Consider the following 23,361-nt stretch of genomic DNA (forward strand, 5'->3'; position numbering starts at 1 on the left):
GGCGAATAAAACCAGGGAGTATGTGTGTGTGTGTGTGTGTGTGAACTTGCTTCCGCAAATCTCGAAGGCGGCTCTCAGTTTCTTAGGGGAAGCTAATCTGCCTTTCGCCAATATATTTCGCCTTGATGGGGGACATAACCTCAAATAAGGGCGCTTAATCCCAACTTGCCCCTCGTCGAAAACCCTCCAGATCTATCTATGCCTCCCCAATTCGCAGTAAAAAAGTTCCGGAACCTAACTCGACGCGGGCAAAGTTTCCCGGGACATGTTTGAAGGAGGGGATGCTGGACATCTCGGTAGCAAGTTTGCACTCTTTTGTGCCTCTCTGGGAAAAAATCTGGGCAGATGAGAATGGTGGGCAACAATTGTATATTATTTCCAGGCTTACTTACGGTAGGAGCGGAATATTGGTTTCGCGTTAAAGGCTTGTGCTGCAAGGCCTCCTGTGAGCAGTGGTTTTTGAGAGGTGATCGTAGCGATTAAGAGTGCTTGTAGCAACAGCCAGCTGCGGCTCGCACGAAAATTGATGAGTTAAAATCCTGATTTTTCGAATGTTAGATGAATAAGGAGAACCTTTTTGTAGTTCCCCTTTTCGGTCGAATAAGAGAATGAAGATTCACAAACTTTTCCTTTTCCTTTTTGTGGTGAAGCAGGTACTACGGTATGAAACTTCCTGCCCCTTGAAATTCAATCAACTTTTTACTGTAATCATTTAATCAACCAATTAATTATTTTATTATTTATTTAAAACATTTATATAGCCTCCCAGCTTTCCACCATTTGTCTTCATGAAACTTTTTTTAAAAAATTAAAGTGTTTCAGAAATATTGCCTTCTATTTTTTTTGTTCGTTTTGATTTTTTTGTTACAGTATTTTTAACATGTACATTTTTGTTGAGATGGTAACCCTCTGCATCTGTCAATTGAAGATAAAAAATTGAATGAATACTCATAAATAAATAATAAAGGGATAGTTTCTCCCATATTTTAGCAGAAAAGCAAGCAAACAGGGAAAGGGGGAAGGAAAGAGAATGGCAAGGTGGATGAATCGGTGGTGGTTGGTACAGGCATTGGGAAACTAGAAAGACCACGTTGGGGCAGATATTGAAGAAAAATCTATGTAGTTGTTAAGAATTGACAATGACTTGAGGGCACATAACCAGTCAATGCCTACTGAATTGATCTCCTATGCTGCTGCCTTCCAGCTTTTCTATTAGTTAGCATGGTAATGATTGTGGGCACAAGTATGTTTTGTGGAAATCCAATTCAATAAATAAAGAAAATGCTTGGCAAATGATGTCATATAGTATGAGTCACAAATCTGAGATATTCATAAAAGCCAAAACACTGCCAAGCTGCACTCTTGCTTTCCTTCGGCGTAAAAAATCCTTCAGAGCCAGAAGTCACATATCTGGAAGGATGCTGAAGAGTGATAGACACATCCTATTTGGCTTCCCAGATCCTCGAGTAAAGCAATTAGTTGGTTGCTGCACAGCAGATCCTGCTTTCTGCATTTGTTGACTTTAATTGTCCCCTCCCTGATGCTTTGGACTGTGTTGTATCCAAAGGATGTCTCAATCTCACTTGACAGGTACCATGTGTTCAGGAAGAGGTTGCCTGTCACCAGTAGGATTCAAGCAGCCTTTGGACAAAGTTGAGAGAAAGATGACTGGTGACAAAGAGGTTCCTTTTCCTGAAGAATCACAACAGCAGTGCTTCACCTTCTGCACACTTCTTCAAGAAACCAGGAGCCAAGGAGACATTCCTCCTCAACACTGCTGTGCTTTCCTTGCCCCTTGGTCACCCTCCAATCAGCTGGAGCTGATAGTGTGGCAGTCTTATCATCTCACTAGGTGGCCAAACAGAGTAAGATCCCTCCCACCCTGTTTGTCTTCAGGAGCTTTATTTATATACAAGTAGTCCTTGATTACTGGTTTCTGAAAAAAAGCATTCATTTGGGAAGCCAGATTTGCTTAATGACCACAGAGTTTGCTTAACAACCACAGTGATTCATTTTATAAGAACCATAAAAATGATTGTAAAGCTGGTCCAGTCACATTTGACTCGACTTGACTGCACTGATTTACAACTGAAATTTCTGTCCAAAATGTGATTGTAAGCCAAGGACTACCCATTTTCAAATTAAAGGCCACACAACACTTAAACAGCTCTGGTCAGTTTACAGTTACAAACCACCAAACAATAAAAACAGGTACAAATCATACATCCAGAAGACAAACTATATGTAAGAAAATTTTGCATAAAGACTCAACAATCACCACTCCAGTCCCTTGGAGAATAATAGCCAGGTTTTCAATGACTTTCTGAATATCATTGCGATGGGAGCCATATAGGTCTGAAGGATGCTATTCCACAGGCTGGCCGTGCAATAGAGATCAGCAATGTGTAAAATAGTACCTGGCATTGGGTGCCTTCTGACAATGTTGCTGCCAAGACCTCTTAATTAATCTGCTGCCATCTATGTGAGAATGTGTGTGGAGGTTCTCAGGTTATGGTTGTCCCAAAGGTGCTTTTTCATGAGGCAAGTGGACTTTCTTTTTTCTCTTTGATCCTTTTATTTCCCACCATCCAGTTAGAGCTCAAGAAGCTTCTTGGGTGAAAAGCGAAATGTTTTCAAAGAGAAAAAAGTCTAGTTGTCTCATGAAAAAGCACCTTTGAGACATCCATATGAGAAACAGCAAATGCTGCATGTTTCTCCTGTTCTCAATGCTTGGAGATTCTGCTATAGACATAGGGGGTTAAGGCTTTCGGCTTCAAGGCCATATTAACATGACTGAAATGGAAAACACTAAACAAGACCTGTTCTATTTAGAACTTGTGCAGGTAGAGAGGGAAGGAAAGGTTGAATTCAATCTTATAGGGCAGTTTATTTGTCCAGAACCTACAGCCGTAGGTGGGATCCCACAGTTCCATCAGATGTATACTCAAAGCTAAATTGATCTTAGAATTTGCTCCCAAGCTGCCAGGATGAGTCTGAATTTTCTGCAGTTCTATAAAGACCAAATTTCAAACCAAAATAAATATGGAACAAGAATGAGTGTGGCAGTCTTAAAAAAATAAAATCCAAATTCCAAGAATTATGAAAAACTAAAGCAAGTTCAAGGTTCCCATTAAAAATATAATTTTATAAAGTTGTAAGTTTCTATTGCTGCAACCCCAATGAAATCAGTAGGTTTCAATTCATGGGGACGGGGTGTCACATTCATTGATGGTGTCACATTCATTCATGGCACTGAAAGCTTTAAGAACTCTTACCCTTACCCTACAGGAATATGTAGATAAAGCAGTTATAGACTTTTGGCTTTACCTAATTCCAAATACAAACTGTTTCTAAACCCAAGGAACAGAAACAATGATATCCTTACTTGCAGACAGTTTTCAGACCATGTAATAGTTGACAAGATCTTGTTCGCTTAAAGGAAAATACATGTAATACAGTAATTCCAGGAAGTAATGAAGTCAAGTTTTGCCATCAAAAAAGGACAAGTTTTGTCCAAAATCTTTTATTTACTATAAAGACAAAAACACCAAAATAGGTACAAATTATACTATAAAATTGGTTCAAAGGGGTAAAAACTTTTAATTAAAATATCTTGATATATTTAAAATAACAAAGAATATAATGAAGCCAAATTTTCTTAACCCAGAGATCTTTAAAATTTACTTGCACAGTAAGGTGCTAAGAAGTTAGCCCTTAAGCCCTGGAACTCTTAGGAATCAGTCACATAGCAAATATAATTTCAATGTGAAAGTGAACTTTGGTAGAAGAAAATCTATAGGATACCTGAGGTAGTAGAAACTGGAATAAACAGCAGTAGACGTTATTTACAACTTAGGTACCAAATAACATTAAGAGCACAAAAATAATTACATAATACAATTTTCAGTCCAGCTTTGATCCAAAGAAAATAAGATTACATCACATCTGCATTTAAAAACACAATTACCAGCAAGCAGAGGAAAATGCAAACAAACTCAAAGAAGAGGCAGTCCAAGTTTGATATGTGAAAGACATGATGATCTACAAGGATAATACTGATTAGCTGAGGTTCGTCAGTTTATATAATTGACAAAGTGGTATTTATCTGACAAGCAATCTTCCAGTACATTAATTGGCAAGAGTGCATCCTTTAAAGCTTGCACAGAAGAGACTTAAAAACAATATGATTGGAATAATGACAAATTCTACATTGTCAAGAAACAAGTCAAATACAAACAAAGCTACAAAACTTCACATTTAGATTTTTTTTAACTCTTCAAAGTCTCCCATTAACAACAAAAAAAAAGCAAAGGAATGTAACATTTCAAGAAGAAATACACATCCACCTTTAATGACATTGCTCTTGATTAACTTTAGCATGGTCATTGTGTAAACCTCCATTACCTTTGTTTCCAATTTTTAAAAATTGTACATTGCCTAAATTGTACAGTATTATAGCTTATCAAGTTTGTCCTGAGCCTTTGATCATAACCAATTTCTGATCAATATTTCAACTGGCTTCTGAAGAGTTAAAATTGGAACAGTTATTATAACAAAAGTTGATTAAACACAATCAAAACTTTACTTCAAAAAAAATTGCCAGAAAGTAAAAGAGCTGCCATTTTCCTTCAATATCCCATTCATCAGAATTTTAAAAACTGCCATTGAAATCATCAACGACACATTGTTAAAAAAAATGCTCTGCATCCTTGGTGCAAAATATTTCTTCAAGGCTATTTCATTCTGTAAAAATTTAAACACAAATTTTTAAATGGCTATTTTCCATTTTAAAAAATAGTTCCCAATAACTTAATTATCAACTATTTTTCGTACTTCTACCCTGCCATAATCCAAATTGTAAATGATGGGGCTGTGCAAGGATCATGCATCAAGGCCACACGGTCAGCTTGTTGTGAGACAAGTTGTCTCCTGTATTGCTGTGATGTCATGCCCACTGACTCATTCCCAATCTCTCCATTTGTTATTAAGGGAAAACACCTAAATAAAGCAACAGTGTCTTCTCCTGTTTTTCGTTGTTTTTTTTTTTAAAAAAATCAAAATAGGATGCTATTTTCAGGAAACGCTGTTAATGTGGGGGATAAAGTCACAATTCACAGAAATTGCTTCTGGGGTTTCAAGTACCCATGAGGTATAGAGCCTTGGTGGAGCAGTGGGCTAATGCCTCCTTAAGTAACACCAGCTGCCTGCAATTAGTGCAGGTTCGCATCCCACCAGGCTCAAGGTTGACTCAGCCTTCCATCCTTCCAAGGTAGGTAAAATGAGGACCCAGATTGTTGGGGGCAATTAAGCTGACTTTGTAATAATGCCGCTTGGGGGGGGGGCAAAGCCCTAATAAGCAGGCATATACATAGAATGAAGGCTACTGCTAAGCTTGTAAGCCGCCCTGAGTCTTCGGAGAAGGGCGGGATATAAATGTAATAAAAATAAAAAATAAATAAAAAAATATTTCTCCTTATCTGAATTGGTTCATGCCAAATCAGAGCCCAGCCTCAGTAAAAAGATGACAAATGGCATAAGGAAAATAGCAGGAAAAACAGCAAACATAATGCAATGCTAAGAGTAAGGCTGAATTTAAAGCTTCAGCTGACTATACTAGAAGTTGAGTATGAGAAGGCAGTATGACACAGTACTCCTTTCTACCACAATTTTACCATGAGCTGTGATATTAAAAAGGGCTTCAAAACAGAACATTCGCTTGATCCTTGGCTATGAAGTTCTGTTATTCAAAAAACCTGTGCACTCCTACCTCAATAACACATCTTGTTAAAAACACTGACTCAAGAGCAGCATTTTATTGCAGATTTCAAACCAATTTTAACCATAGTCTTTTACAGTAAGTTGTCCAGCAATATTTAGCTTGAATTTAATTCTAGTTATTTGTGTTTCTTTTAAAAACATTTTTCCCTGAATGTGAAGAAAATATAAAATGAAACTACAGAGTGGTAACTTCCAAAGGACAACCACAACTGCCATACTTAGTGATTCTAAAGTAGGCAAAAGTGATGTTTAAAACTATCCAATTTTCTTTTTCCACGTAAACGAACAAGCTTCACCATAATGCAGACATGAACTTTCTTTAAAATGGATTGTTGAAATTTGCATGTTCTGAAAAAAAATAGTGATGCATTTTAAAATGGCTCTTTAACCACTCAACTGCTTATATCACTGAAAAAATGTTTTAAAATAAAGTTTTTGTAAAAAAAATCACATTTTCCACTAAATAATCATGCAGATCTAAAGGAGGAATTGCTTCTCTGTTCGTGAACAGGCATATCTTTGAGAAAGGCACAGTTTACATATTTCTGCACAATTTGTGAAATGTTACAGATTGAACTTATGTCAAGATCTCGATTTGTCAGTCACATACGTATAGGTCCTCTACTGACCTCAAGTCCTCAAAACATATAATTAAGGCCAGCAGAGCAATTAATACACATTGCTATGCAAACCTGCACAGGAAGATCAGCACTTTATATTTTCAGTAGCATCAAGTTCAATGTACCCCCAGTTTTCTACAACTACCACATAGTGCGAAAGACAGGGTGTTTTAACAACTCCCTTGCTGGAGGTCTGTCCTGAGGTTGTAACTCCAAACATCGAAGTGCCACATCCCTTAAGCCTGGAGACAAATGCAATGGGATTGTTGGAGCTGTAGTTGCACTAGCAATCTATAATTTAAACAGAAAATAATAATTAAACAAAAAAGCCCAAAACAACAGATTATATACTGCAAAGCATCTTAGTATTTGCACTGCTGTCAATGCACACATTAAGTTTATTACAGGTGATTCTCGTTATTTGCAGATTCCATATTTATGAATTCACCTACTTGCTAAAATTTATTTGTAACCACAAAATCAATAGTTATAGTCTTTTGCAATCATTTGTGGACATACAAAACAGGGTTGGGTTTTTAAAACTAGTTTTAACTTTAATATGTATTGATTTTATGGGCATGATGTTTAATGACTTTTTAATTTTTGTATTCGATTTTTATTGTGTATTGCCCTGTTCACCGCCCTGAGTCCTTCGGGAGAAGGGCGGTATAGAAATCAAATTATTAAATTAAATTAAATTAAATTAAAAATTAAGTCACTCTACACACACATTCCCAGCTGAGGTTTCAGTATTCACAACTTCAGTGTCTGCAGCAATTTATAGAACAGAACTACTGAGAATAACAGTACACTAAAAAGCAGAGATATCACCCTGTCAACAAAAGTGTGTATAGTCAAGGCTATGGTCTTCCCAGTTGCAATGCATGGCAGTGAAAGTTGGACCATAAAAAAGGCTGAGCGCCAAAGAATTGAGGCCTTTGAACTCTGGTGCTGGAGAAGACTCCTGCGAGTCCCTTGGACTGCAAGGCGATCAAACCGGTCAGTCCTAGAGGAGATCAACCCTGACTGCTCTTTAGAAGGCCAGATCCTGAAGCTAAAACTCAAATACTTTGGCCACCTAATGAGAAGGAAGGACTCACTGGAGAAGAGCCTAATGCTGGGAAAGATTGAGGGTAATAGAAGAAGGGGACGACAGAGAATGAGGTGGCTGGATGGAGTCACTGAAGCAGTAGACGTGAGCTTAAATGGACTCCAGAAGATGGTAGAGGACAGGAAGGCCTGGAGGAACGTTGTCCATAGGGTCGCAATGGGTTGGACACAACTTCGCAGCTAACAACAACACTGAGAATAATGAGAATAGACTATATATTGACACTATAAATATATGTGTCCATGGTAAAGGATATATATATGCATATTTTGCAACTGTTCAGTAATTAATCCCTAAGACACAATAGGCAAGAAAGAAGGAAAACGTATTTGCTCTGTTTTTTTTAACTGCTATTTTTAAACCACTGGAATTTATTTATATCCCTTTGAAAATGAAATAACAAATTGGGATATATTGCATATAATATGGCTAATACAGAAAATATTTCTCAAACTGAGAGAATGCTTTCAAAATACAAGAGATATATGTTGTTCACATCTTTTAGTTTATGTGCATGATTATCATTTAGCCTAATCCAGCTATCTACTGCAAATTCTTTTCCTCTCAAGTTCTAATGACAAATTTGCACTGCACTCTTGGGCATGTCAGTGGCCTTTGAATGGAAGAAGTTCTCAGTGCATTTCCTCAAATACAGGCTTTACACATTTTCTCTTATGGATCATTTTACCTTAAATATCAAAGCAAGATGATTGGAATGTTTCTCTGCGTTCCAGGGAGGCTTAGCGCAAGCCATTTCTATAACAGCACAGCCAACACTCCACACATCGCAGCTCCTGCCATACTGTTGGCCTCTCAACACCTTAAGAGGAAAAAAACAAATGAGATTAACTTTGATTCATCAACAGGGCACCTTTTTTAAAACAACAACAGTGTAAAATACTTTATTATGAGATTAACCTAAAATAGCAGTAGGATGCCATCATAAAATGTCACAAGAAATTGCTTTATTTCAGTATCCATAAAACACTGTTCCTGAAAATATTACTTTTACAATTAGCACTTGCAAATTCTAGATCAGAGTATAAATGTCAACTTTATAGTCTGTCTTCATCTTTTGCTATACTTTGGAAATCCCATGAAAATTAAATAGTTGTTCCTGTAAGACCAGTGGCCCCATTAGCTTTCTTTGAAGAGAACATGGAAATGGAAGACATGTGGTTCCCAAAGTGCATTAATCATTTATGTATTTTTAGCAATTCTTTGTTAAGAGCAGCTGTCTAACATGAACTCTGCTTGACAGCGAAGAAGCAAAATGCCAGTGCTATTAGGACAGACAAGTCAAGGTATTTTGCTATCTATTTACAGAACAAAGTTTCTTAAAACATGACAGCACTGCTGACTTAAAGGATAGTTCACATATCATCACAAATCAAGCTGGTCCACTAATATTGTAAATAGGGAATATGCTTTTCAAATTAACAATGAAAGAACCTTGTACCTACATAGAAGGTATCAGATTAATGACTGAAAATGTAGATGTAATCTCGTGATTTGGGTCACCATTTCCTATTACTATGGTGACAAGCTCATTAACTATTTCCAGTTAAGAAAAAAACTGAGGAAGGGTATGATTATGGCTGATTGCCCTACAAATTATGCATATGTCTTTAGATGATGTCCTGATGCTTAGGTCAAGGGTGGGAACTATGGCCCTTTTATGATTGTGGACTTCAATTCCCAGAGTTCCTGAGCCAGCTATATTCTCCACCTCTGCCTTAGGTGATGAATAGACATTATATTATTCAAAGTCAATCAAACTCTGAATATTGAGAGGCCAAAAATGGGAACTATTTCAATCTGTTCTTGTGAGTTTCTTTGAAATAGGTGGTTGGTTGGCCTCTATGAGAATCATGCAATTGGATTTGACAAACTTTTGGCTTGATCAAGTAGGGCTCTTCTCATATTCATGTGTCATCCCTAATTAGTGTTTTATGGTATTAAAGAAACTTTTAAAGTAAAACAGAATAAAGGTATAAGCATTTTTCAACAGTATTGCATAGGACGCCATTTTATAGTAGTACAGCAACTAAAGGTTAAGTTAAAAGGTATTAATATCCCTTTCCCAAGATGAAATCTTACCTCTGGTGCCATAAATGCAATAGTCCCCAATAACTGTCCTTGAAATTCTCCAGCACCAGTTCCTTTTGATGCCAATCTAGCTGCAGCTCCAAAATCAGCAATTCTTAGCCTATGACCTGTGCTATCAATTAATAAGTTGGCACCTGTTGGCATTATTAGAAATGCAATTAAGTAATGAAAGAAATGCAAATACACTTGTGGTAGAAAATGAAAAAAATGAACTAGTTTTCTTTATTCAATAAAGTAAACTCTGGGGTAAATTTAAGTATATGCTGCAGTCTACATTGAATTATATCTATAAAATATAGCATAATAATAATGGACTATACAATAAATTACAATCAAAGGACAGAATAAGAATCTGGATACTTGAATAGCTATAGACTTGAGGCTTTTTAAATTGCTGTTGCATATGTCTAAGATGTTCCCAAATTTTATTATGATTTTTGAATTAAAATAAATAACAAGAAAGCAACAACTAAATACAATATATATGTTGTATCAGTGGTTTATGGTTTTCAGAACACAAACAGAACATTAAAACTAAAAAAGGTATCCAATAGCTCTTGAAATATTAAATATAGGACGTGAATCTTTTTTTTTCAGTTCTAAGCAAGCTCTCTATTTGTGAATGGCAAATCAGTGCTCTGTTTTTGTCTTTTATATATAAATATTTATCTTATAGATGATTATCCATACAATAATATATAACAATTAGGCTTGAAGAAGCCTAAGAGAAGTTAGCACTGTCCCTGGTAGCATACAATCCTACTTATCTTGTGCTTTCAGTACTACATCACAGAATATTTTTGAAGATAATCATAATTCCTCCTGAGAACTACTGGGATAGCTTCATTATCATGTAAATATTCCAAAAACCTGTGCTTTTAACATAATCCAAGATGAAGAGAAACAAGCACTGACCATTACACAAGCAAGGATACCAACACAGCTAAACACATTGTAGAAAGTTAACATTTACCAACATTTTAAAAAATGAAATTAGACAGTGATGAGTGAATTAAAAATAATTATTCCCATTAGATGGCTCACTGACTGGCCATTGTATAAATGTCCAGCTATAGTAACATTGACCTTACCTTTGACATCTCGGTGAATGATCTGATTTTCATGAAGGTAAGCCAGGCCACGAAGCAATTGTTCTGTGTAGTTTGCAACTACAGACTCTTTAAAGGGTCCATATTTACCCAACAAATGAGCAACAGATCCTCCTGAAAAATAGGAGTATATTTTATCCATTTAGGTTGACTATTTGAAAACAGCAGTTACAAAATTTGAGCTAAGGGCAGGAAAGGAATTCTAGCAATTTTAATGAATTCTCTTTGGCTCCTTGTATCTATACGTGATTGTTTTAACATGCAGAGAAAGAGAAATGTTAGAATGTATACATACTTTATATGTTATTAACAATTTTCTTATTAAGAATGGGGCAATAAACTTTTAATCTTCACAAAAAACCCTTCCTTGAAATATTATAGATGCAGAATCTTCAAAACTCTCGGCACAACTGTTACGAAAGTTCTACCCAACCGCCCCTGTTTGAGTATCTATTCATAGACAACTTTCCCCAGTACTGATAATAATGAAAAGCATCTATACATGTATATACACAAAAAGCCTTTGAAATTGCTACATCAAAATATCCTGAACATGTGCTTGGTTTAATATTAGTGCCCAGTGTTTCTGGGATAGTCTCTACATAGCCCTAACCTGCACTGTTTTGCCCATTTGTCAGCCTGGAGGTTTTAAAGATGCCTATTTCTCTTGCACATTGCCTTCTTCTTCAATAAATATATGCATCTTGTATGTTTACTGTTCCAGATTGCAACACTCAATATTCATCACATTGCTGCTCATATACGTTAATTATTTAATGATGGATCAACATATATGTCTACAGTAACAATTACTTCCCTCTCCTCTGGTTGCCACTCCCTAAACCCCAAAAGTCATTCTACTGAGACTGAGAAATGCTGAATTACGAGCATTATAACTAAAGGCCTGAGAGGGGAGGCAAACAATTGCGGAAAGTAATCATGTAATAGTTTTACCCAGCCTAAAAGAAATAAGAACAAAAAATAAATTTTCATTTAAGGTATACTTAATAATGTATAACATTATAAGCAAGGAAATAAAATAGTTTCTTGTTGTAAATATTAATCTAAGAAATTCTCATCAAGATTTCGAGGTGCCTTAATTTCTGTCCATTCTGTACGAGTCAGCTTGCTCCTGGCCCTTTCAATCAATGTTACAGGAAGTGGGCCTTCTCTCTTACAGCATCTGCCCTCCTAAATGGCTTCCCCTTAAGAATGATTCCCCATTTTAAAGACCTTCAAATGAGGATTACTCAATTGGACTGACATGGGTGGCTACAGAAATTGAATAAATTAGAAATAGGCTCTTCCCCCAGATCCCGAGTAAGAGTGATGGAGGAATTGGATGTCCGTTTTTATCTCCATGGATAGCATAATGAGCTGGTTGTTGTTCTCTCCAAATGATACTATATCCCACCTGGATTATGTATCCCATAATGAACAGAGATCTGCATCAACTATCCAGACTTAATATTTTTCCAGAGAGGAGTTTATCCCTCCTAGAATTAAACAGTTTGTAGCTAAAGCCTGATCACAACTACTATTCAATAGCTGGGACCATATAATTAGAAAGAATTCAAACAAAGTTTCTAAGAAGCATTTTCGAAGTGACCCGCTATTTTTCAAATGCAGAACTTCAAAGGGAAGCAGTAATTTGAATCCAATCTGTGGATAAATATATTTACTTACAAGCTAAAACTACACCACAATCTGAGTGGACTGAGCCATATTAATATTGGTAGACAACTTCAAAACTTCTTGCAAAACAGCTACTCAAAAGAAAGTGAGCCAGGAAGGTTTTTCCAGTGATTCCATCCTAACATTAGAACCAGATCAAGCTAGATCAGTTTTAAGGTAAAAGATCTTAGATGCTGCTTCTTCTCATAATATAATTGTAAATAGCTAATTTTTAGCACCTAAGCTCACTTCATTTTTATATCACAGTCCCCAAATTCAGAACAGCCTTATCTTTACCCTGATTTAATGTTCTCCCCAGAGCTATTTTGGAAGAGAAATATAGAAAAATTCTCTATGAAATGTGATACTGGCATTGTGACATGGGTGCCAAAGAAATCACAGCCCATTGACAGTTCTACAGGGACATTTGCCACCATATGATTACCTCCTTTTTAATTAAATTTCCAGGGCACTCCAATAATTTTATACTTGCATTATTTGTTAGACAACTAGGACACATCTATTTCTCTAAAAGTAGAAGCATTCTGATACATCTGTGTAAGCTTTATCCACAAATGGCTTCAGTAAATTTTGATGTAAGGGGTTAGTAATTTTGCTTGCAGCCAGAAAGTATGTGGAAGAGGCTCAGACAAACACACATATATCACACGTTTATAAGAATAGGAGATACAGCACAATCAGATTTGCAAGATTTTATTATTGTAGCCACGCCCAATAAAAGTAGTTTTATCCTTCCTGTAGAGTTGATTCTTGCTCTAGTCTATCTGATTGGGCTGACACAGACTCAGAATTCAATGATCAAACCCTAAACTTAACTCTAGTGCCACAGAATTGTGAGTGGTAGGCATTTATTAAGAGATACATTTTGGCATACATACCTGCCATCCATTCTATAAAGAGATTGTAGTTGCTTTTCTCACATGTAGCACCCATCATTCGAATGATATTAGGGTGATTCAAATGACTCATCATTCTTATCTCTTCTCTCAGGGCTTCTACCACTTCTTCCTGCTCCGATGATGTATTCCTGACATAGGTTACCTGTTTCATAAAAAATGTCAGCTTTTGATTCAACAGCTCTATAAGCAGGAAAAATAGCAACTGTCACTGTTGTAAATAGATCAGATTCCATGTTGAACTATTTGAAGGAAAAGATTCAAAGAATGATATCCTATATGATATCACTAGGTCAGAGTGCAGAATGTGCAGCCGGGGATTACATGAAGTTCCCCTAGAGCAGGCATGTCAAACTGCCGGCCTGCAGGCTAGATGCATCACGGCAAAACCGCGCCTGCCCCATTGCCAGCAATGGGGAAAAAGTCCCGATACATTGCGCGACGTCACATGACAACGCGGGTGTTTCCAATCATTTGAAGGAATTTTTAAAAATTATATTTAATTTTATCCTGGTTCCACTCATCATTTTTTGAATGTCACTGAAAGAATGAGTACCACTTTTGGACTAGAAAAAGTTGTACAACTGTAAATGTATATGACAATCCTGAATACTTGCTATTTTTGCTGATGTTATTAATATTTTATTGCGACAAAATTCAAATAAATTGTATATACTTCTTTCCCTAGAGAAACTCCAAGTAGCTCTTTACATACAGAGAAACATTCCATACACAGTACTTAGGTAAACCACTTCTTGGTGAATGTAATGAAAAAAATGTATATTATGATACTAAAAGTATATAGAATCCATACTTAGTAGACCCACTGAAATCAATGGGACTTCAAGCCCAACCAACTTAAGTATTACTGATTTCAGTGGCATTGAACATGCTATGCATCCCATTTTAAAGTCATATAAAATATAGTACTCAATTCAACACATGCTTCCAACAAATCAAAAAGATGATAATATTAATCAATTCTATACCCTACTTATGGTTCTCCCCCCCATGTGCAACAATTAGATAGGAGGAGAATACACTGGTATAGACTTTGATAATTAGGGGAACATCAAGAACAACGGAGAAATATTTCTGGGATCTGCAAGGGAAGGGAAGAGAAAAATGAATCAAAATAATTCTTGTAGCACTATGATATGAGAATACAGGTAGCCCTTGACTTATGACCAAAACTGAGCCTGGAATTTTGGCTATACATCATTGCAGTCATTAAGTGGATCAACATGTGATCTAATTTGATTTTATTATTATTTTTACAATAGTTGTTACATGAGTCACAGCACTTGTTAAGGAATTTGTATAATCATTAAGCAAATCCAGCACATCCAATGAGTGGTTTTTTGCCATTTTCTTTTAGAAAATGGCAAAAAAGGATCACAAATTAGGTCATGTAACCATGGGACACTACAACCAGTCATCAATACATGGCAGTTGCAACATCACAAAATGCAATTTACATGATTGCAGTGGGGGTGGAGGGTGTTGTAGCAGTCTTGATTTTGAGGATGGGTTGTAAAAATTTTTTTGATAGTCTTAACTCCAAATAGCCATTAAACATTATGGCAGTCATTATGGACTGCCTGCATTCTGGCAGTATGCTTCTCATGAGATGGTCCTGTTAGTGAAGTAAACACCAAATCCAACAATTTGTAAAACAGCACAGAAATACGTTGGCTTTTATTCAGTTCTTCCAAAATCCAAGATTTTCTGGTCTTTCAGCTAATAGTTTCCAGCCTAATTTTTAATATTCAAATGCCTCAACAGTACTAAAAAGAACAGATACTATCCATGATCTTAAAAGACCAAGGAGAAACTATATTATGCAATCTTTTTTAATTAGAATGATTACTTTTGAAAAGGAATTTCACAAATCCACAGAAGGAAAAGAATCTTTTAATGATAAAATACCTCTATGTATGTTTGTGCCTGTTCTGCACATCTTAACTTTATTTTCCAAATATTCATTCAGCAAATCCTTGGAAAAATTCAACAGTATTTTTTTTACCTGTTTCACGGCCATTAATGTCCCAGTGCCAACATCCTGAGCTTGATAGCAAGAAGAAAAAGCTCCAAGGCCTATCTGTTGACCTTTAAGCCATTCAGTGTCTTCTCTATAATGGTGCTTTGCTTTGGTATGCCCAGGCAGGGTTTCTGGTGTCTGCAAATTAAATAAAAGATATGACAATGTAATCCTTTGAAATTCAGGTGGAAAAAAGATTAATCTATTCTTAACACAAAGATATGAAGCCTCTATTTAGAATACACAAACAGCACGAGCATTTCTCTAATCTCACAGGTTGTCCAAATGAGACCTGCCATACCCAACAATTTAAAGGAAAAAAATAACCAAATTTTAGGATCTGTTTACAGATTTTCTCACATATATACTTAATTTTTTTATAACCTGCCCCATTCCCAAAGTACTATGGCAGGCATTCAAAGCCAAACTATAAACAGCAATACAAAACTCTAAGTAAATTCATTATACTAGGCACTATCATTCACTGGGGACAAAACCACATTGAAATAAAACAGCTCTGAATTGTTTATTTACAGAATAGCTATTGAATGTACATCTGGGGGAAGCGTTCCAAAGATTGGGGCTAACATGAAGGACAACTTCTAATTCACTGCCTTTCATACCTAGAGAGTATTTTCAGAAAGGGGACTCTGGGTGAGCAAGTTGAACAGACAGCTAGTGAAGTGTTGCCTATTTATATTCTAGTAGTCTGCTATAAGGCTATAAAGGTGATAACCATACAGTGATTTAAAAACTGATGTGATTTGTGATTGGTTGGATACACCTATAAAAACACGTATGTGGATATAAATAAGGTTATAAATAAACTCTGGCAGCCTCTAATGTTCTGTGCCCCAGGGGCTAAAAACATTATCCTTCCTGGCATATGCAGTCATCTTTCAGGTAAAATGGAACACAATAAGTATCTATGATAAATGAGATGATCATCCTACATTTTAGAATTCACACCATACGTCTCTCTCACAAAATATAATACATTCGGTCATAAACATCTGCATTCTATTAACTGGGGCCAGGGTGCCTTAAAATGACTAGAGATCATAATAGCCAAGAAATTAAATACTGCTTCACTGTAACATGAACAAAATAGACATAAGATTCTCATTCTCTCCAAAAATAAATCCCAGATTTAGTGACTGCACTATTTAAGTAGCCAAATTAATAGAAAATACGTTGACTTTTGGCTGTTAAATAGTAGGAGTGTGCAACTCATTTTTGCACAGAATAACACGTTTATTTTGGCTTGGTGTGAACCCAAACCAAAACATGCACATTTAGGGCATTTTGGACTATGTACTGATTGACATAGGGGTATAGATAAGAGCTGCAGCTGAGAGGAGACGATACTGGGATGATCAAGGAATGGGATATGCTGCACTAGGACTGAGAAGTCAAAGGAGGGAAGAGAAGGAAATATGTTGATTAGGAGGCATGTTGGCCAGTACTGAAGCCAGGCAGAGGGGCAGGGGAGAGGAGGCAATTCATTGCAGTTGCCTCCTCCTACTTGCTGTAAAATCACACCACAATTCCTCTACATCAGGGGTGTCAAACTCAATTTCATTGAGGGCCGCATCAGCATTGCGGTTGCCCTCAAGGGGCCGGGTGGGTATGGCCAGGGTGGGCGTGGCCTACTGGGTGGGCATGGCTAGAGTGCATATGGCCTACTGGGTGGGCATGGCCAGCTCTACATCATTCGCATCAAGGGTGCCTATGGGGGCATGGGCAGGAGTGGGACAGATCTGGGGGTCTCTGGCAGAAGGAGGGTCTCTGGGCCAGGGCCAAGGCAGTGGGGGCCGTTCCCTCACTGTTTCCAGGATGGCTTTGCGGGCCACATGAAACCACTTCACGGGCCAGATCCGGCCCCCGGCCTTGTGTTTGACATGTCTGCTCTAGATTTTGTTTTGTTTTGTGGAACAATTAGAGTTGCTGAGAGTTGGATGGCATACAAATTGTATAATATTATGGTTGGTCCCACAGTCAGCCAAATGTTTAGTCTGAATTTGACATTTTTGTCCATCTAATCACAAAGGATCAATTTTAAATATAGTCTAATTTAATAAGAACATTAGGACCTTTACTGTTGGTTCTGTACACTAATTTATTTGGAATTTTTACTGTGAATAATTTATGAATAATGTTATATGAATAATTTATTATTACAGATGCTTTACTTGCTTAGGATTGTTGTACTTTGAGACTGATTGTCGCACTTGATTGGGAGTAAAAAAGTAAATAAATAAATAAATACCATCTATCTTTTATTTGGAAGGGATGTGGTGGCTCAGTGGGTTAGGACGCTGAGCCTGTCGATCAGAAGGTCGGCAGTTTGGCAGGTCGAATCCCAAGTGCCACATAACAGAGTGAGCACCTGTTACTCGTCCCAGCTTCTGCCAACCGAGCAGTTCGAAAGCACGTAAAAATGCAAGTAGAAAAATAGGGACCACTACAGTGGGAAGGTAACAGCGTTCCGTGCGCCTTTGGCGTCTAGTCATGCCGGCCACATGACCACGGAGACGTCCTTAGACAAGTGCTGGCTCTTCGGCTTTGAAACAGAGATGAGCACCAGCCCCTAGAGTTGGAAACGACTAGCACACATGTGCGGGGGAACCTTTACCTTTACCTTTTTTATCTTTTATTTATATATAAATAAAAGATAAATGGTATTTATTTATTCATTTATTTACTTTTTTACTCCCAATCAAGTGCAACAATCAGTCCCAAAGTGCAACAATCCTAAGCAAGTAAAAAAGCTATGTTCCCACTTTTTTTGCATTTTCTACTGCAGTCTCTCAGTGATTTCCACAAAGCCTTGCACTCACATTGTGATTACTCTGTCACTACAAACAACACTTTATCTAGAGACAAAATCAATTTACCTTTAAAATACTATCAGAAATGCATTGTGCAATAGTAACTATAAGAAATAGCAAAACCCCAAATACTCACATCCTGTTGAATAATTATGATATCTTCACCATTTGCAACTTGAAGCTGAGGAACTATTGGGAGAGCATCCTGAGATGCTGACATGGCCATGGCAATAGCTAAAGCTTCCTCTTCTTCAGCTTCCATCTTTTCCTTGCATTTCTGATTATGATTCACATCATCTTTATATGTGTTATCATTTTCTGCACGCTCAGGAGACAAGACAGCTACTTCAGACTTGAATGTGACAGTTCCGTCACTGGCTGGAGCTTCAAGCAAGTCTTCCATACTAGAACTGAGTTCTGCATTAATATCCAGTTGGCTACGTTTTTCTTCCACCGGGGTGAAAACAGTCTCTTCACTTGGTATAGCTGTACTAATACTACTATCACACGGTGATATGTCATTTAAATTAAGCGACATGCTATTTTTGGAGGTTCCCCCCTGTTTATTCACATCACACGGTGTAGGTCGAGATGGCTTTGGCCTATGTATATGACTGTATGGCAGAGGCCTGGCCTGGGTAAAAACAGGGGAAAGCTTTTCCAATTCTTTTTGTTCAGCACAATTTCTTTGAATCTGGAGAGAGAGCTTCCGCTGCATTTGAGGAGAAGCTGAAGGTATTTTACAGGGAACAAATCCCTGAGATCTGAGCTTAGGAATATCAGTTCCTGCAGGTACAGATGGGGTAGAGGGGGAAGGCAAAATAGGGAATATATTTTGGGAATGACCGGATGAGAGAGAAGAGTTCAAGCATTGACCAGGGGATCTGCTTTTTGTCTGAATGGCTGGCTTTAGTTGTTCTGTTGTTCCTGATGAAACAGGAAGCCCCAATGAAATACCAGCCATTGTGTCAGAAATGTCCTCTGGTGTAGCACTTCGTTTTTTATTATCTAGTCCTTTCCCACTTTTACCTGGGAACTGCATTGTGTTATTTGGAGTAGTATTCTCCGTCGTCTCTGGAGAATTATCAGGAACTGGAGGCTGTGCAAATTCATGCCTGCATTCCCCAGAATGCCTTTGCTCCATGCCTAACTGGATGGCTTCTGCAATTTCCATTTCATCTGCTATAGCCATCAATCGCCGACGCATTCTTGTATGATGTATTGAGCTTATCATGCTCAACATTTCTAACAGTTTTACAAATACTTGGGGTACTCTTGCAACCATTCTGGCAGCACTTAAAAATATTCTCCGGGACAATTTGCCCACCATCGAATGGGAGTTGTCAATTGACTGCAGCGCAAAGCTCAGTAGAGATAACAGCTTCTTATACCTAAAAAGGAATACAAAGCTGTTAATTTCTACTTATTTTTCTGAAATATCTTTTTAAATAATCAGCATTTCAAGAGAAAATTGTTTAAAGGCAGATTTTAACATGACTTTCTAAACCAGCTAGCAGTTTGATACTAAAGAGCAATTTTTTAAAAGCACGTTTTTCTAAATTATTACCTGTCAATGATAGCATCAACTTGTAAAATATCTCCACTGACAATGTGGGGATAAAATTCACCAGGAAATTCTAACAGCAATCTATCTATAAGACAAAGACGTCCAAGTAATGCTTGCCAGTTGTTTGATTCCGATTGTGTCCCAAGGATGCAATTTAAGACGAAATCAATACCTCCAATGCCAATGGACCCTGCAAGAAAAGATTAAATAAAGAATTAATGGAATTATATTATTTGAACTGGCAATTGGAGTCTCTAATAAGCCAGTTTCCTACACGTAAAGTTGTTTTAATTACTGTTGTTGTGAACTAATTCTAAGTTTCTAAACTCATCATTTTTTAAAAAAGTGTAATGAGCAGATTTCTCATTCTCAAAATAAAAGATATTGGATGTACTTGAATGTATCCCTATTGCCATTCCTTCTGATGGAAACTTGCATATAAAGTTACTCATTGCAAAACTATTCCAAAGGTGCAAATGCCATTAGAAGGATTAATGCTATGATCCATCACATATTAAAGAGATGAAAACATTAAAAAAAGCTGTTCATTCTGTATAAAATTCAATAAATCCAGATATAATCACAGAATTTTAATATTGCCGTCCTTTAAAACTCACTCAAGGTTACATACACATGCATATTAAGTTCCCCAATTACCATGCCACCAAATTTGTTTATACTTATTTTTCTTTCATTTTCTTACTCTTATTCCAAATTCTTCTGCCCATCTACTATTATTCTTTGAGCAGTATCCATTCCAACAAGATTTTATTTTCACATCAATTATTCTTTTATTGTATTCAAAATCAGTACATCACTTATTTGTTATTTATTTATTTATTTATTATTTATTTTAATTCCATTTATAACCCGCCCTTCTCCGAAGACTCAGGGCGGCTTACAAGCTTAGCAGTAGCCTTCATTCTATGTATATGCCTGCTTGTTAGGGCTTTCACACACACCCCAAGCGGCATTATTACAAAGTCAGCTTAATTGCCCCCAACAATCTGGGTCCTCATTAGGATAGATTTTAGATTAGATTTTTATCCCACTTTTTTCTGTTTCTCCCTCCTCCTGTTTTCTTATACAGCAACAATCGGGGCGAAGGAAGTAGGGTCAGAGTAAATACTTCATGGCTAAGGATGGCTCTCCTTTTGTAGTTTTTTCCCCTGCATAATATTTATAGACCATTGCACTCATTTCTCATGCTAGTAAAGTTATGCTTAAAATTCTACAAGCTAGACTCCAGCAGTATGTGGATCGAGAACTACCAGAAGTACAGGCAGGATTTCGAAGAGGCAGAGGAACAAGAGATCAAATTGCTAACATACGCTGGATCATGGAGAAAGCTAGAGAGTTCCAGAAAAACATCTACGTCTGCTTCATTGACTATGCTAAAGCCTTTGATTGTGTGGATCATAACAAACTGTGGCAAGTCCTTAAAGAGATGGGGATACCAGACCATCTTATTTGTCTCTTGAGAAACCTATATGTGGGCCAAGAAGCAACAGTGAGAACTGGACACGGAACCACTGATTGGTTCAAAATTGGGAAAGGAGTCCAGCAAGGCTGTATACTGTCACCTTGCCTATTTAACTTATATGCAGAGCACATCATGAGAAAGGCAGGGCTAGATGAATCAAAAGTTGGAATTAAGATTGCCGGAAGAAACATCAACAACCTAAGATATGCAGATGATACCACTCTAATGGCAGAAAGTGAAGAGGAACTAAAGAGCCTTTTGTTGCGAGTGAAGAAGGAGAGTGCAAAACTTGGGTTGAAACTAAACATTAAGAAAACCAAGATCATGGCATCCGGCCCTCTCAATTCCTGGCAAATAGATGGGGAAGAAATGGAGGTAGTGACAGATTTTATTTTCCTGGGCTCCAAGATCACCGCAGATGGGGACTGTAGCCAAGAAATTAAAAGACGCTTGCTCCTGGGGAGGAAAGCCATGGCAAATCTAGACAGCACACTAAAAAGCAGAGACATCACCCTGTCAACAAAAGTGCGTATAGTCAAGGCGATGGTCTTCCCAGTTGCAATGTATGGCAGTGAAAGCTGGACCATAAGAAAGGCTGAGTGCCAAAGAATTGAAGCCTTTGAACTCTGGTGCTGGAGAAGACTCCTGCGAGTCCCTTGGACTGCAAGGCGATCAAACCGGTCAGTCCTAGAGGAGATCAACCCTGACTGCTCTTTAGAAGGCCAGATCCTGAAGCTAAAACTCAAATACTTTGGCCACCTAATGAGAAGGAAGGACTCACTGGAGAAGAGCCTCATGCTGGGAAAGGTTGAGGGCAAGAGAAGAAGGGGACGACAGAGAATGAGGTGGCTGGATGGAGTCACTGAAGCAGTAGGTGTGAGCCTAAATGGACTCCAGAAGATGGTAGAGGACAGGAAGGCCTGGAGGAACATTGTCCATAGGGTTGCGATGGGTCGGACACGACTTTGCAACTAACAACAACAACAACAATATTTATAGCCTATTACATCTTCCATTACAAACTAGTTTGTTTTGTTTGCAATTACCAACATGCTAGTTCCTAAAATCCTTATTATGCATATGTAGAGAATGCTTCTTATACATTTTTCTTCTTTCCTCCCTTTAAAAGCAACTCTATTCTCTTTTACTTTTTTCTTCATTTCTATCTATTCCTACTATGAATTCCTCTTTAATGACAAAACATCCCCTATGCTTTATTTTATTTCTTAATATATCTTGCAAATATCTGAGCCAGTCAAATACAAATCTCTATTACATTGAGATTTTTATAAACAGCATTTTGAAAAATTAATATAGATGTTTATTCTTTAATTGATATAAAAATTATGTCCAGCCCTTCTTACTGCCAGATTTTCAAATTCCAATTAGAGTTTAAGTATCTATTGCATTCACTCTATTTATTGTTAATTTTAAAAGCCTAAGTGAAATTTGATTTAGCTGGAAAATAATAACAGAGCTGTAGAAATATCACAACACCATATTAAACTGCCAAATTGATTTTATGTGTTCAAATAAATTGCATTTTCAAATAGATTTGGCAGATTTATATGTGTACATATCTTTTAAACTAAAAATTCAAACCAAATCTCAAATTGCTCTAGGCTAACTCATACATCTCTAGGAAGCAGTAGCTATAGAGTGCATGTATTCCTTAAATCCATCTTGACACTTGGTGACTACATGTATAAGTTCACAAAGTTTTATTGGCGATATTTTCTGAAGCAGTTTGTTCTAGCCTTCTTTGTAGAACTGAAAGAAATTGACTAACCAAAGACACCCAATTGGCTTCATACCTAAGGTGGGACTAGAACTCATTGTCATAGTTTCTAGTCCAGTGCCATTAACTACTACACTATATTGGTAATGTTGCTTAAGTAAGAAGAAAATGAAGTTTACCAGACTTAAGTATTTCTCGACCAATTGCCAACTCTCCTGCTTGACCTTTACACATTTCCATTAATGTTGAAACTGACAGTTGGCTTGTGCGGCTGTAAAAAGAAGAAAGAAGTCTCTGTTTTTTAAGATAAAAGGATGAATAAAGCTGAATGAATACATTATAAGTAATTGTCACTGTTCTCTTAACAAAGTAATTCATAAGAT

At 37.1% G+C, this 23,361-nt stretch overlaps 1 protein-coding gene across 1 annotated transcript in view; it reads right to left on the reverse strand.

Moving 5' to 3' along the window:
* Positions 1 to 3,494: 3,494 nt before the first annotated feature.
* The window catches only part of MAP3K1 (mitogen-activated protein kinase kinase kinase 1), a 72,684-nt gene continuing 52,817 nt past the window's right edge, over positions 3,495 to 23,361 (reverse strand). The window contains exons 12-20 of the mRNA XM_083356280.1: positions 23,158 to 23,249; positions 19,758 to 19,947; positions 18,327 to 19,581; positions 15,345 to 15,497; positions 13,301 to 13,463; positions 10,710 to 10,841; positions 9,610 to 9,752; positions 8,198 to 8,329; positions 3,495 to 6,689 (exon numbers count right to left, since the gene is read on the reverse strand). Of these exons, the coding sequence (XP_083212406.1) occupies positions 6,540 to 6,689; positions 8,198 to 8,329; positions 9,610 to 9,752; positions 10,710 to 10,841; positions 13,301 to 13,463; positions 15,345 to 15,497; positions 18,327 to 19,581; positions 19,758 to 19,947; positions 23,158 to 23,249 (2,410 nt within the window). The 3' untranslated portion in view covers positions 3,495 to 6,539. The remainder of the gene's footprint in view (positions 6,690 to 8,197; positions 8,330 to 9,609; positions 9,753 to 10,709; positions 10,842 to 13,300; positions 13,464 to 15,344; positions 15,498 to 18,326; positions 19,582 to 19,757; positions 19,948 to 23,157; positions 23,250 to 23,361) is intronic.

Source organism: Vipera ursinii (assembly GCF_947247035.1).
Source record: "Vipera ursinii genome assembly, chromosome: 2".
In the NCBI taxonomy this organism is placed as follows: domain Eukaryota; kingdom Metazoa; phylum Chordata; class Lepidosauria; order Squamata; family Viperidae; genus Vipera; species Vipera ursinii.